At 42.4% G+C, this 15798-nt stretch overlaps 2 protein-coding genes across 2 annotated transcripts in view; one reads left to right on the top strand and one right to left on the bottom strand.

Annotated features, from left to right (window-relative positions):
* The first annotated feature begins 4682 nt into the window (after positions 1 to 4682).
* The window catches only part of dera (deoxyribose-phosphate aldolase (putative)), a 15233-nt gene continuing 4117 nt past the window's right edge, over positions 4683 to 15798 (top strand). The window contains exons 1-6 of the mRNA XM_086146773.1: positions 4683 to 4829; positions 5737 to 5834; positions 6203 to 6350; positions 8364 to 8459; positions 9257 to 9391; positions 10088 to 10216. Of these exons, the coding sequence (XP_086002899.1) occupies positions 4799 to 4829; positions 5737 to 5834; positions 6203 to 6350; positions 8364 to 8459; positions 9257 to 9391; positions 10088 to 10216 (637 nt within the window). The 5' untranslated portion in view covers positions 4683 to 4798. The remainder of the gene's footprint in view (positions 4830 to 5736; positions 5835 to 6202; positions 6351 to 8363; positions 8460 to 9256; positions 9392 to 10087; positions 10217 to 15798) is intronic.
* The window catches only part of LOC147234056 (uncharacterized), a 5324-nt gene continuing 255 nt past the window's right edge, over positions 10730 to 15798 (bottom strand). The window contains exon 2 of the mRNA XM_086146774.1: positions 10730 to 11356. Within this exon, the coding sequence (XP_086002900.1) occupies positions 10821 to 11356 (536 nt within the window). The 3' untranslated portion in view covers positions 10730 to 10820. The remainder of the gene's footprint in view (positions 11357 to 15798) is intronic.

Here is a 15798-nt window from a genome sequence, read left to right as displayed (position 1 = left end):
TCCATTTCTCTTCTTGTCAGTACCATGATAGTACAACATAAAGTCTGCTTCTGAGCGTTTAGCCTCATTACCTTTCCACCTGGTCTCCTGGACACACAGTATATCCACCTTCCTTCTCTGCATCATGTCGACCAATTCTCTACCTTTTCCTGTCATAGTCCCAATATTCAAAATCCCAATGCCAGTCCCAGACTCTTGCCTTTCCTCTTCTCTCTCTGCTTCCGAACACGCCTTCCTCCTCTCCTTCTTTGACCTGCAGTAGCCCAGTTTCTATTGGTTCCCTGTAGGTCATCGGTACCAATGGTGGTCGTTGTTAACCCGGGCTTTGACCGATCCGGTATGATCTGGTTATAGTGATTGATTTGCATGTTTGGTTTTGGCAAAATTTTTACGCCGGATGCCCTTCCTGACGCAACCCTCTGCATTTATCCAGGCTTGGGACCTGCTCAGGGAGACACTGACCCATGCCCCCCCGAGGCTGCATTGTACTCCGTCCTTCTCCAAAGGACCAAATATAGTCAGCAGATGAAAGAACGTTTCTAAATTGCCCGTTGTTATGAATGAAAGAGTGAAATGTTTGGATCTCTTTGTATGCCGGCCTATGATTGACAGGTGACTGGTACACCTCTCACCCAATGTTAGCTGAGATTGGCTCCAGCCCCACTGCTGCAAACTGTCTCCGATAATGATGAATGTACAAAGCAGTTACATCAAAATAAGATTCACATAGAGATGCAAATACCTGTGAGAGGCGAGGATGCAGAGAATAGGGGCTTGGTAGGAGGATATTCGGTGTGGAGACCCTTGAGGTGAGCAGCCAAAAGGAAAAGACGATAGAGGTGCAAATACATACGGCACACACAAATGAAATATTAAGGCTATAGATCCTCTCGACCACCACCACCACCACAGACACAGCTCAGTTTCAATGATTAAACACAGTTTATCCATGTTATGCTACATTTCTATTTGTTTTCATGGGATTCTCATGGGAATCCGAACAATTACTAAGGAGGAGGACACTGATGACAATGAAATCCTGGCATGTAACAGGAGACAGAGAACTGGCTCACTGCTAATCAGCCATTGTGAGAATGACATCATCCAGGATTTACAACAGCTGGGAACTGCAGTTTGACACTGTAACTGGTAAAACTTGTTAAAATATGTTCAAATTAAGATATGTTTTGAAGACCCCCTCACTCCCCTTATGTCTTTATTCTGCTAAAACGCATTGTCAGGTTACCATGGTGACAGAATATCTTTGCCTGCACCTGCTTCTCACAGGGCATGAAAGCTGACTTTATGATTAGTTTACCATTCATCCATCCATCTATGCACATGTGGCTGAGGGCTGATGAGCAGGACACAGGCCTCACAGTCCCTACTGATGGACTCCAGGTCCGCTGGGTAACCCTTTCCCAGATCCATTTCCTCTGGTTTGGTCTGAGTTACCAGTAGGATTTCCTGCTAGTCGGACAGCCCCAAAACGCCCAGAGCCTTAAGCATCTCCTGGTGACTCATGTGCACGCCTATGTGTGTAACCTCCACCTGCAATATGGGAATGGTTTAACAAGAGTCATCCAACTCTGTCTCCTCATAGTAAACAGGGTACTTTGCTTTAAGAGTCCCTAGTTGTCCTATCCTAAACAATTCCTCCCTTCCTTTCTTCGGTTTCTTGACGGTTTGCAAGTAGCTCTTTCAGGCCACATGAAAATCCTTCTGCTTGGCAGTCCGAAACTTCTCCATCACCTGGACTTTTTGTTGCTTTAGCAAGGAGCACAACTGCTGCCCTCCTGGCTTTCCCCCAACGCAGGACCCACAGGGTAAAAGGGTCCTTGATAATATGATTAAAATGTCAACGACTGATTTTTGATCCTTGGACACAACCAACAGACAGCAAGGCCAGACGTATGTGCAAACATTCATCAGAGACTTCGTCCTCCATTTATAGGTACAAGAGGGTAGCCCTCTCACTTGGTTGTGAGAACCCCAAATTACTGGCAAGTAACAGAGGACTTGTGAATCAACCAACATGAGGAGGCCACCCAAGGTCACTTCAGAAATGCAGGGTCCAATTTCTTTCCAGAGGTTTGTTGCCAGATCCACACTTTGCTTACCATTTCCCTCTGACCACTTGACTTTAGGAAATCCTGAAAGGGAGCTAATGCTTTGGCCAATGCAGCTTTTAGGGTCACAGGAACAAATGACCTTCACCATGGAGGAATGGTATGTTAATGTTGTTAGCTAAAAAACAGTGCAAAGGCTGAAATAACGGTTTGTCATTGATAAACAAGGATGAACAAAACTGCCTTGGAGACATTAAAACCTCCTTTGCACATGCCATGAAAATCTGGAAATATTCCACTTTACCCAGAGGGGCTGTACATTTGAAAGCTAGCAAAACACTGAATGGTCTTTAATGAACCTGCTCCCCTCACAGCAGAGATGGTATTGCCAAACAAATTCAAGGCATGACAAGCATTTTAGTGTTTTACACAAAACTATAATCCGTTTGCTGTAAACAACAGGTAATAAAGATTTGTCAGAAAGACAGGCTTGTAAAATCACATCAGAAAGCAAAAGAAATCTTCATGTTGTTTATTTCCACAGTGTCACCTGGCAGTGGATGAATAATACGAGCAGCAAAAAAGGCACTTTTTTTTAGCTTTGCTGAGTATAAATGCCCTGTGAAATTAGTTTTGCAGTGTTCCCACTGGATACCGGACCAAGGGCACACACTGCAAAATAGGCCCCTGCTTGAAAGCTTACAATTTTTTCCATTTATTTCAAAAAGGGCAGAAGTAAAAAGTATAAAATGATCCAGCACTGGTTTAGCCCATCTTATTAAAATCTCAGCTGTGGTTGCAAGCAGACATTTTCACCCAGGAAACAGGTATAATTTCCTGTATACATGTACAGTATTTCTGTTAGTTGTTGCTTTACATATAAAGTTGGAAGGGTGAAGATGAGGGTGAACTTTCATTGCATCAGGCTCAGCGTAACACAAAATAAATGAAAATACACAAGATCAAATAAAGTAACACAGGAGAGGATTACATCTCAATTCAAAGTGAAGCTGTGATTTCTTGAAAATAATTTTCTCAGAGGTTTTTTTTTCTTTCAAGGCTGTAAGTTTAGATAAGTAGCGATAAAGAAAGGCATGATATGAGACAAAGAAACATGCTGCGTATCATTCTGAAAGACAGTTCTATTAGGTGATGGGACTTTTGTCATCTGGGAAGCATATGTGTTCTTGGTTTTATTTGTGATTGTTACGATATATTGCAGAATAGAATAGACGAAATAGAAGAGAATTTATACCGGGCAAACAAAATAAACAAGACTCAATGAAAGATAAAATGCAATAAAATAAAGCAAGATTGCCTGAGATCTAGGTGAATAACATTTGGTTAAGCCATCAGCTACTTTGATAAACGAATTTAATCTTGTTGCTCTTCTACACTTTAAAAATGTTATTGGAACAAATAAATCAAATAGTTAAATGGTTCATTTCACAAGTTCTGACACTGAAAAAATATGTATCAACTATCTCCCAGCTGCTTCTTTCTAACTCTAGAGGGAACATCCATCTGACCCCAGATACCAATGCAACACAGGTAAAGCCACTGTTTAAATGCAAAGAACATTTACACCAACCACTCTGCCTGCTTCTGTCTTTGTCAAAACATGCACAATCCAGTTCTGGTACTGAAACACAGGTATGAATATTCTGTTGTGCTTTAATGATGCATGTTGTGATTTTTGCATCACCCATCTGGTAAATGATCAGCACCGGAAAAGCTCTCCTCTGGGAACTTATGGTGCCAAAGTGGAGTCTGGGAAAACACTATCTCTCAAATGGAGCAGAGAATGTGAAAAGCAAAGGAAGTCTCATGATGGAATCCTCCAAAACCCAGGACTCATATGAAACGTTGAGGTTACGGTGGCGCCCTCCAGCGGTAAGATTGTGAAATGCATGCATGCATTGAACAGTGTAACTCACCTAAAGCCACTTTCATGAGGTTTTCCCCCCCGACCATCTCTTCAAAATATACGAGGGCATAGGATTGTTGCATAAAACATGGTTAAAGAGTCAATGTAACAGTCCTTCAGAATTTACAACCAAACAATGTAAAGTCTGATAAAGCTGACGGCAGGTGCCATTATGAGATGATGTTAGATATATAAAGATAATTTCAAAGCACAATGGTTGTCACCGATGACTGTTCATGTATTGTTAAATTACATGTTTTGTTTATCTGATTTTATATATTATTTTTGATCTGTACTTTACATCTCATATGGCAAACCACGTGTTTCTCTGAACGTTCCTATTATGGGATAGCATCTATTCTATTCTATTCTATTCTATTCTATTCTATTCTATTCTATGACGTTATCATTTGCTTTGCCATCCTAGTGCTATTATTTGCTTATCATTATTTCAGTCGCGGAAAAAAGGAAAATTTAAAAATAAGTAATATTATGCTATCATATTTCATTTTGTTTTAGATATTCTCTATACAGTTTATAATTATTAAAATAAGATACTTACGTTCTTTGTCCGTAGGCGGTTATAACAAACAACACTGAGGTAAAACGTCCATCCCGTCCCGGAAGTGTCATCATTCATTACCAAATCGATCTGGTTTTATTGTGGAGGGATTCTTCTTCGTGACGGAAACGATCTTTGGAGGCAGGAGTCAGGAAGTGAAGGTTTGGTAGTTGGAGTTGGCTAGTCGTGGCTATCTAATGTGAATATCAGGATATTTTAAACCCAATTTATACCGTGAACATGTCCGCCAGAAACCCCGTCGTCCCGCTCGGTGAGTATTAGCCGCAGGCTTAAGCTCCGTTAGTTGTCGGTACGCCAGTTTCAATCAGTTCACGTGACAAATGTCAGTTTTTTTTTCAGCAGCAACGTTTGTCTCCCTGGAAATGTTAAAAGAACGAAACGGTGTTTATTTTTCTGTAGTCTTTGAATTAATTGGCGTGCCCTTAATTTCTCAACGCGTCGAGTGCCAGAAGTGAAGCTGTTGCTAGCAGTTCCACCGCCTGCCAGCTTAATGAGTTACTTGTTAACGGTAATTGTTAACCTTTTACTAAGTCTAACACAACACTTTATTATCAACATGAATTCAGTTCTGCAAAACCTGGTCTGTGGGGAAAGTGACAAAGTGCATTCAGTGTGTAAATGTAGCTCTTACATATAGAGAAAATGAGCATCTATTTATGTTATTTTACGACACTTAACAACTAGAGGAGTCATGATCATGCAATTAAGGGTGATTGACCTCTCGCTCGGCTGACAGGAGGAACAAGCTTCAGTCATAAGGTCCGTCACAGCGGTGATCCTTAAAGTGAACGAAAACACAAAAGAAATTAATACTTATTCACATCTATATATATTTTTTTTTCAATTGTTACATAATCTGAGCCTTGTAGTGTAGCCCTGATGTTGTAATGATTCCACTGATGAGTATAGAAAGGAATCACAGGAGCTAGTAAAGGGAGTGTGATGATGTCTGGCACTTTAACCAGTTTTCAAAAACAGAATTTCAAAACTCAGTTCTGTACTTACTACATAGAACAAGTGTTAATGGAGACTTTTGTGACTATTTTTGGGACTGAGCTTGCGTTATATCAAAGTAGGGGTATCTACAGCACTGACTGCAGGGCAGTTGTTGAATTGTACTGGGAAAACATGTATTTGTGTTTGTGTGTGTGTGTCAGATCTGGAGTGGGTCTCTAAAGTAAGGGTGAACACACCAGCTGTCCTGAAGAGAGCTCACCAAATCCAGGGGATGAAGGTCCCAAAGAAGCAGTGGAAGGTAATGTGTGTGTGTGTGTGTGTGTGTGTGTGTGTTTGGTGTGCGCGCGTGTCAAAGTCATGATAAATATGATAATAATTAGCACCTGCAGCAACTTAATTTTTGATCTCTTTTGATAGAGGTATCTTGCCAATATGTTATAAAACTTGATATTACAATTATTCCCATTATATTATTCTATTACTTATAGGTCTGCCTTTTTTTCATACAACAAATGAGACTTTCTTTATTTAAAGAAATTGTAACGAACAATTGTGACTTTGCTTGAAATAGAAATTGACAGAACCTATTTGGGTATTTATTATTCTTAATTTCAGGTGTAAAATAAAGGCATAAAAGAAAACTGAAATTAATGTGTTGGTCTGCAGGCAGCCTGGCTGCTGAGGGCCATCACCTGCATCGACTTGACAACCCTGTCAGGAGATGACACACCGTCTAATGTCCACCGTCTGTGTTTGAAGGCCATCCAGCCTGTCAGGCTGGACCTGCTGCAGCAGATGGACATGCATGACAAAGGTTCATCTAGCATGCAGACAAATCTCCTTTACTTTTCCCCAATCACCAAATCAACCAGGATGGAAATCAGAAGGAGTACATGAATTTGTGTGTTCCATACAGGCTGATTTTCTGTGCTTTTTCTTTTTTCTCTTTTTTCAATATTGTTTTCTGTTTTTCCATCATCTGTTAACAGACTCTGGAATTTTTTTTAAATGTTTTTTTTCTGGTTATTCAGTGAGTAGATTGAATAGATTAATAGATTGTTACACCTCTGAAGCATCCATCCATCCATCTTTCCCCGCTTATCTGGGGCCGGGTCGTAGGGGCAACAGCCAGAGCAGTGAGGCCCGGACCTTTCTCTCCCCTGCCTCATGGTTCAGCTCCTCTGGGGGGACCCCAAGGCGTTCCCAGGCCAGCCTGGAGACATTGTCTTTCTAGTGTGTCCTGGGTCTTCCCCGCGGTCTCCTTCCAGATGGACATGACCGGATTACCTCCACCGGGAGGCGTCCTGGAGGCATCCTGACCGGATGCCTGAACCATCTCATCTGACTCCTCTATGCGGAGGAGCAGCGGCTCTACTCTGAGCTCCTCCCGGATGACCGAACTTCTCACCCTATCTCTAAGGGAGAGTCCGGTCACCCTGCGGAGGAAGCTAATTTTTTCTGCTTAAATCAGCAATATCATTCTTTCAGTCACTACCCACAGCTCATGACCATAGTTGAGGGTGGGAACGTAAGATCGACTGTAGAACAGCCCGTATGACGGGTTTAGGTACTCCATATTCCCGGAACACCACCGACATGGTTGCCCACTGGACACTGTCGGATGCCCTCTCTAGGTCCTCTCTAGGTCTAAGGAATGGACCATACCAGGGAGGCTGATGAGTGTAATACCCCTGTAGTTGGAGCACACCCTCCACATCCTTGGCCTACCACTCCAGCCGCACTGTCCACAACATCCACACAATGGGACAAGGTGTGTCCCCACCAGAAGGCAGAGGGAGGCTACCCCCTTGTCCACTGGGTTGAAACCCAATGTGCAGGTGCCGAGACAGGGGGCAATCAATATGCCCAACACCTGCCCAGTGCCTCTCACCGAGGACAACTCCAGAATAAAAGAAAGAGTCCAGCCCCTCTCGAGAGGCCTGGTTCCAGACCCCACGCTGTGCATTGAGGTGAGTCCGACTATATCTAGTCAGAATCTCTCAGCCTTGCACACCAGCTTGGACAGTCCATGGTCCAAGAGCCAGCTTCTGCAGCTGAGGATCAGACCGCCAAGGTTCCCCCCTCTGGCTACCGCCCTGGCTCACACTGCACCCCGACCCTGTTGGCCCCGTGGCCCACGGTAGGAGGGACTCGTGTCGTTCCTTCAGGCTGCGCCTGGCCAAGCCCCATGGGTAAAAGCCTGCTTACCAGGCGCTCGCCACTGAGCCCTGTCCCTGGGCCTGGCTTGAGAGGGGGCCCCGCTGACCTGCGTCCGGGTAAGGGAACACCGGGTCCAATGATTGTCTTCTTCATGAGAGGTCTTCTGAGCCACACTTTTTCTGGTCCCTCACCGGGGACCTGATGTCCTTGGGTGACCCTTCCAGGGACATAAACCCCCCCAACAACATAACTCCCAGGATCACTGGGACATGCAAATCTCTCCACCATGGTAAGGTAGCAGCTCACAGAGAGGACCTCTGAAGTAGCTAGTCCCTAATTTATATTTCATATTTTGTATACATTTACAATGGCTTCCCAATAAAATAGCGTTTTTTCCCACATCTCTTGATTAGTCCTTAAGATAATGGACAGAATGTTCAAGCAATATTATTCCTTGTAATATTCTGTAAAAGTAACAGCTTGTTAGACTTTGTTTAGCCTACAGAGGGCGACACAGACTGGTTAATCGCTGCTTTGTGTGTGTGTGTGTGTGTGTGTGTGTGTGTGTGTGTGTGTGTGTGTGTGTGTGTGTGTGTGTGTGTGTGTGTGTGTGTGTGTGTGTGTGTGTGTGTGTGTGTGTGTGTGTGTGTGTGTGTGTGTGTGTCAGAAGTGACAACAGCTGCAGTGTGTGTGTATCCATCCCGTGTGGCCAACGCCGTCAAGACACTAAAAGCAGCAAACTCAAGCCTTCCTGTTGCATCAGGTGCGTCAGTCACACGTCATACTAACTGATGTTTAAATAAGTCTCAAGAGGCTAATAATAAACAGTTATGTCGTGGATCAGTTATAAATTAAGCTGTTATGTCTTGGATCAGTTATTTAGAAGTTTTAAAATACCATTTGGATCTCAGTGTTTTCCTGATACTGCTATCTACATTCCACAGTTAATTAAAGGAAGTTTCCTATTTTCAAAAACATTATATTGATAGATAATTTCATTAAACTGCTGTTTGTCCCCCAAATGTGTTCAAATGTCATTAATCCAATTGTGTATCAGCCATTTAAATCAATTAAAGGGGAATTACATTTGAATTTTTTTTTACGTTATATTGCATTTTATTGTGCACTGTTTGGTCCTGTAGCTCACTGTAATAACTACATTCATACTGACTGAGAAACAACTGCACGGTATGATCAAACATGGGTCTTGAAAAATTGATCAGAAATTTTCAAGCTGTCTGATAGATACCCATAGTCTCCTTGTCATAAAGTCAGGAATTGGAGGAGCTTATGGGGTCATGGAGCCACAGAGGTTAAGTTCACGCATTTGTGCCAACACTCCAGTTTTTTATTCAAATTTGAAATAATTGCGGAATCAGATTTTTTTCATTAGATAAATCTTTTTTCACCTCACATTTCAAACATAACCTTCCCTGGAATGGTAGTTCATGCTTCTTGAAAATTGGAAATTTCAGATCAAGCTCCTGTGTTTAAAACAAAGAATTAAAAGCGAGATGCTCAGAGCAAGGGGAGCCCTAACTGCTTCCTTCCTTCTCTCAGTGGCCACTGGATTCCCAGCAGGTCAGACACCCCTGGAAACCCGCCTGCAGGAGGTGCGCATGGCCGTTGCCGACGGCGCCACTGAGATTGACATCGTCATCAACAGGACCCTGGCTCTCACAGGACAGTGGGAAGGTAGGTGGAGTCAAGGTTGTTAATTTTAAGGTTGTTAATTTGTTAGTTTTTAAGTAATTATTTTTTTTTCCCTTTTCATGAATTCCTGGCCAAGTCTTTCAGGGTTTCTTTGTTTGGATAAATAAACCAAAATATGAATTGCTAAATCACAGAGTGCTAAATTAAAGGAAACGTTGGGAACGTTGACAAATTTTTTTGTAGTGCAGTAATGTAGTAATTTGCATTCCTTCTCCTGTCTCACCAACAACCCTTTTATGATATTTGTTGTAATTTTGCAGAAAATCAGACAAAATTGCTGTTTGAAAAAAGGTGATAAGCTAGATAGAGAATTAATTATGACGTACGACCAATTCAACAATATATGTCAATTGATAAATATATGTAATGTGTTTGTGTGTCTGTTTGTGTTCCTAAATAATTATGCACATGCATGCTTTAATTCAAAGTGACTCTTTAATTCAAACTCTTTTTACTATACAAACTTATGGAGGGGCCACATTATAGCAGATTTTTCCCAGTTTAAAATAAATGTGTTCGGAAATGTTCAATGTGGATTCATCATCCTCTGAATTTAATCCAGTCACAGTTGTATTGTGACAGGCACCGCGGTTTTTGGGAAGAACTGCTTTTTCATGAATATTGCCATTCGATTAGTTTTGGACGTTTTTTCATATATATTTTCCCCATGCTACTCAGCCATGTACGATGAGATCCGTCAGTTCCGTGAGGCTTGCGGCGACAGCCACATGAAGACCATCCTGGCCATCGGGGAGCTGAGCACGTACACCAACGTCTACAAGGCCAGCCTGGTGGCCATGATGGCCGGTCAGTCCTTCGAGCAAAAAACATTCACCCGACACTCTTATAAAGTGGCTGTTGTGTTTGGTTTGGAGATATTTTGCTACACCATGAAATATTAATACCCCCCTGCACACTAGAATTTGGGGAACATGTGAGTAGACAACAGACTACAGGGCTGTGGTGCAATGTACTGTAATACTGCAAACCTCAACCCAATGCTGTTTCATGCAAAAGGCAAGTCAGATTTTTAATGTACAGTGGGGAGAACAAGTATTTGGTACACTGCTGTTTTTTCAGCTTTTCCCGCTTACAAGCATGTAGAGGTCTGTAATTTTTATCATAAGTACTCTTCAACTGTGAATGACGGAATCTTAAACAAAAATCCAGAAAATCACATTGTAAGATTTTCAAGTTATTAATTTGAATTTTTTTTATGACATAAGTATTTGGGTAGGCCACTCCGGGATCTTGAGAGGCTTCTCGCGGAGCCACTCCTTAGTTGCCCTGACTGTTTCTCAGGTAGTTGTCATGCTGGAAGACCCAGCCACAACCCATCTTTTAGGATCTTACTGAAGGAAGGAGATTGTTGGTCAAGATCTTGTGATACATGGCCCCATCCACCATCCCCTCAATATGGTGCTGTCGTCCTGTCCACTTTGCAGAAAAGCATCCCCAAAGAATGATGGTTCCACCTCCATGCTTCAGTTATGGTGTTCTTAGGGATGTACTCATCCTTCTTCCTCCAAACACAGCGAGTGGAGTTTAGACCCAAAAGCTCTATTTTTGTCTCATCAGACCTTATGACCTTCTTCCATTCCTCTTCTGGATCATCCAGATGATCATTGGCAAACTTCAGATGGGCCTGGACATGTACTGGCTTGAGCAGGGGGACCTTGCGTGCGCTGCAGGATTTCAATCCATGACGGCATAGTGTGTTACTAATGGTTTTCTTTGAGACTGTGGTCACAACTCTGTTCAGGTCATTGACCAGGTCCAGTTGTGTAGTTTTGGGCTGATCTCTCACCTTCCTCATGATCATTGATGCCCCGCAAGGTGAGATGTTGCATGGAGCCCCAGACCGAGGGAGATTGACTGTCATCTTGAACTTCTTCCATTTTCTAATAATTGTGCCTACAGTTGTTGCCTCCTCATCAAGCTGCTTGCCTATTGTCCTTTAGCAGGGATGGGACAATTTTATCCCTGATTTCCTTACACAGCTCTCTGGTATTGGCCATTGGGAAGAGGTTGGAGTTTGATTGAGTGTGTGGACAGGTTCAAAGAGTTCAAACTGGTGCAATTAATACAGGTAATGAGTGGAGAACAGGAGGGCTTCTTAAAGAACTAATTGGTCTAACAGAGCTGCAATTCTTACTGGTTGGTAGGCGATCAAATACTTATACAATGGAAAGCAAATTAATTATTTGAAATTCGTACAATGTGATTTTCTGGATTTTTGTCTTAGATTCTGTCACTCACAGTTGAAGACTACCTATGATAAAAATTACAAACCTCTACATGCTGGTGGGAAGAGCTGAAAAATCAGCAATGTATCAAATACCCTCTGTATATTCATCTTAATATGAGCCTATTTACCTGGAAAAACACAGAAGACAACAGGTAAAAGTGCCAAAGCAACAACCATGTCGTAAATAGATTAATTAATTCTGCTGTTTATCCTCAGAGAGGTGGCATTTAACTTGGAGGTTGAACCAGGAATCTTCTTGCTGTGAGGTGGAAGAGAGTCGTAGAGATATCAAGGATAGAATGAAACCCATCCTGCAGTTCAAAGCAAATACCATCAGAAAGGCCTCATTCCAAAAACCGTGGTCCAGCTGATCACAATAATCCACAGGGATTGCTGTGAGTCCTCTAAAGAGGAATCGCTTTCTTTGACAAATATAGCAGCTGAGCCTGCTGGTGTGTTTGGGGTCCAGGACGTGCAGGTTGTCTGCTGCTCTCAACTATCATCTAGCCCTCATGCTTTCAGTCACATTACATTGACGTTTTCTCGCAAAACCCAGAGCTTGTGAAGCAAGATAATTACGCGTTCTACCGGCAAACCGGATACATTTTACACAAACCATTCTTTCCTGTTTTGTTTTTAAAAACTTAAGTGCAGCCATCAGGGACACTAAAACATGCGGAGACTGGTTTTAATGTGTTCCGCTTTGTCTGCTTCAGGCCATCTCGTGTTGGTAATCTGGGCAAGATGAAGGCAACTGGCCTCGTGGTGACATCTACAGGAGCTGAGGATTAACGATACAGGGTCTGAAAAATGAATACTTTGGTAGAGCTATATTATGATGTATAGCCCCGCTCTAGATTTCATGCGGCGCTAAAAGCTATTTCACACCGGCATGATGTGAAAATGTGTAGAAAATACAGACAATCAACATGCAAATTAGCATGGATCCAACATGAACCTGTTTTTTTTTTTCCCGACTCTCAGTAACCTGCTGTGGTTAGCACATGTCCCTTCAGATGAGAAAATATATGAAAAAAAAATGCTTCCAAAGATAATGATAAATACACACTTTTTGCTGAACAAAGTTGATGCTAAAACTAATCAGTAATCTTCCTTGTTGGAATGTTAGGAAATGGATTTCAGCTACATGAGGGATACACACACACAACCACATGGATGTTAGTATTTTGCTATTCAATTTATTTTGGGTGGGGTTTTTGCAGGAGGGTAAGTCAGCCAACCATGACCCCGTGCTATTATGTGAGCCTTGAGCAAAGGATGTCATTGGCCCATCGCACTTAGCAAAGCGGCCTCAGTTTGCTTGAATCAATGTCCTTCTGAGAGTGCCCCCCCCCCCCGACATCCCGCAGACTATGCAGGCTTTTACAACAATCCACACAGCAAATATTTTAGGAAATTGTACAAATCTTTTGTCTGTGTGTGTGTGTGTGTGTGTGTGTGTGTGTGTGTGTGTGTGTGTGTGTGTGTGTGTGTGTGTGTGTGTGTGTGTGTGTGTGTGTGTGTGTGTGTGTGTGTGTGTGTGTGTGTGTGTGCTGTGAAAGTCTGTATTTCACATTGCGTCTTGAGTCCAGTGCTCACATTTGTTGTTTTTTTTTTCCTTTTCGAAAGCAAATCCTGATGAGTTGAGTGTTTTGTTCCTCTCACTCTCTCTCTCTCTCTTTCTCTCCCAGAAACACACACACCAACACCCCCACACACAAAGTCTGCTTAACTAGCCATCACATAATAAGCAGATTACAGAACCAAATTGTCAGGGGCTCTGATAGAGATCATTATTAAAATGCATTGCTTTTGTCGCCACACTCACTCCTTAATCTCCCCTTGTTCCTATGAATTGCGTATGAGATTCCTGAAATTGAATGATAATTTCACCTATTAATCTCTGACGCAAGCTATTTTACTCCGCCAGTATCCCCCTGCCCACGCAAATGAATTGAGCTTCATTACCGCCACCCGTATTTAATAACCGTTATCCATTATCTGGTAATTAAGACTCCCCATAACGAATCTTAAGGATTATGCCAGTTTGAGAAAGAGGGGAGAAATGCGGGAAAAAAAGACCTGACTGGAAAAATACATAGAACATGTCTTTAATGAACTGGAAAATGTTCATCTTGTTCTGTTCAGTAATGAACAGTCATTATACACCAGGGAGACAGAAGGCCTGATTTTTTTTTTTTTCTCTTTTTTTCCCTTTCCTCCCGTCTACAGTTTGTGGGTAATCTATTAAAAGAGTGTCATTTCATCTTCTATTTTTATCAGGAAAGCTGATAAAACATAATTGCCTGTGAAGGAAGGGAAGGAAAAATGAAGGCTGTTATTGATGAGCGTGCAGCTGTCCTCTCTTAGCCACCAGCAGCGGCATATGTTCCTGTCTGCTGGCCAGACTGTCAGAGCCGCCGCCCGCTCATCCAATGCCTTACCTCCTCCAACCATCTTCGCTCTCCCCCTGACCCTCTAAACACAAAGTACTGCCTCCACAGCCATTGTAAAACACAACACCTGTGTGTGTGTGTGTGTGTGTGTGTGTGTGTGTGTGTGTGTGTGTGTGTGTGTGTGTGTGTGTGTGTGTGTGTGTGTGTGTGTGTGTGTGTGTGTGTGTGTTGTGACACTGGGTTGACGTACCTAAAAACTGACAGACTCACGTTCCCTAACCCTCATATGTTAATATTTTTGCGTAACAGGAAAACAAGCTTCTCACCATCCAAAAGAGTTTGGGACGATTGGTGACATCCCAAAGAGTGTAAACTTGTGTTTCAGCAGCCTTAGAATACAAGGGCATCTCTTCAATGAAAAACAGCGTCATCTGAACACACATTATCGCTGCATGAGGCCACAACGGACTCCCAATTTTTATAAAAAGATTTTTGTTTCTCCATCAGTCACAGTTTAGTTTGGCACTTAGTTTTGGAAAATCTTACATTAAGAGAAAAACTCATGTTAAGAGATGAGTGAAAGGTCATGCTTTGCTTGGAGAAATGTTTAAATTATCTGGTAGGCAGGAAAGAAAATAAATCTTAACTCAAGATCATTTGACCTTGTACAGTGTGGCCTAAAGGTATTTAGTCAGTCATCAATTATGCAGGTTGTCCCTCTTAAAAATATGAGAGAGGCCTGTAATTTTTATTATAGATACACTTTCAACTGTGAGAGACAGAATGAGAAAAAAATCCAGAAAATCACATAGTCTGATTTTTAAAGAATTTATTTGCAAAGTGTAGTGGAAAATAAGTTTTTGGTCACCAACACTTCATTACAATACTTTGTTATATACCCTTTGTTGGCAATGACAGAGGTCAAACGTCTTCTGTAAGTCTTCACAAGGTTTTCACACACTGTTGCTGGTATTTTGGCCCATTTCTCCATGCAGATTTCCTCTTGAGCAGTGATGTTTTGGTGCTGTCGCTGGGCAACATTGACTTTCAACTCCCTCCGAAGATTTTCTATGGGGTTGAGATCTGGAGACTGGCTAGGCCACTCCAGGACCTTGAAATGCTTCTTACTAAGTCGCTCCTTCATTGCCCGGGTGGTGTGTTTGTGATCATTGTCATGCTGAAAGACCCAGCCACATTCATCTTCAATGCCCTTGCTGATGGAAGGTGTTCACTCAAAATCTCATGATACATGGCCCCATTCATTCTTTCCTTTACACGGATCAGTCTTCCTGGTTCCTTTGCAGAAAAACATCCTCAAAGCATGATGTTTCCACCCCCATTCTTCAAAGTAGGTATGGTATTATTTGGATGCAACTTAGCATACCTTTTCCTCCAAACATTACAAGTTGAGTTTGTACCAAAAATTTCTATTTTGGTTTCATCTGACCTTAGGACAGTCTCCCAGTCCTCTTCTGGATCATCCAAATGCTCTCTAGCAAACTACAGATGGGCCTGGACATGTACTGGTGTAAGCAGGGGGGTCACGTCTGGCACTGCAGAAGTCCCTGGCGGTATAGTGTGTTACTGATGGTAGCCTTTGTTACTTTGGTCCCAGCTCTCTGCAGGTCATTCACTAGGTCCTCTTGTGTGGTTCTGGGATTTTTGCTCACTGCTCTTGTGATCATTTTGACCCCATGGGGTGAGATCTTGTGTGGAGCCCCAGATCAAGGGAGGTTATCAGTGGC

Source organism: Fistularia commersonii, chromosome 5 (genome assembly GCF_037954325.1).
Source record: "Fistularia commersonii isolate RoL2024-O1a breed Wild chromosome 5, RoL_Fcom_v1.0, whole genome shotgun sequence".
Taxonomy (NCBI): Eukaryota; Metazoa; Chordata; class Actinopteri; order Syngnathiformes; family Fistulariidae; genus Fistularia; species Fistularia commersonii.
This window is presented reverse-complemented; position numbering and strand designations above follow the sequence as displayed.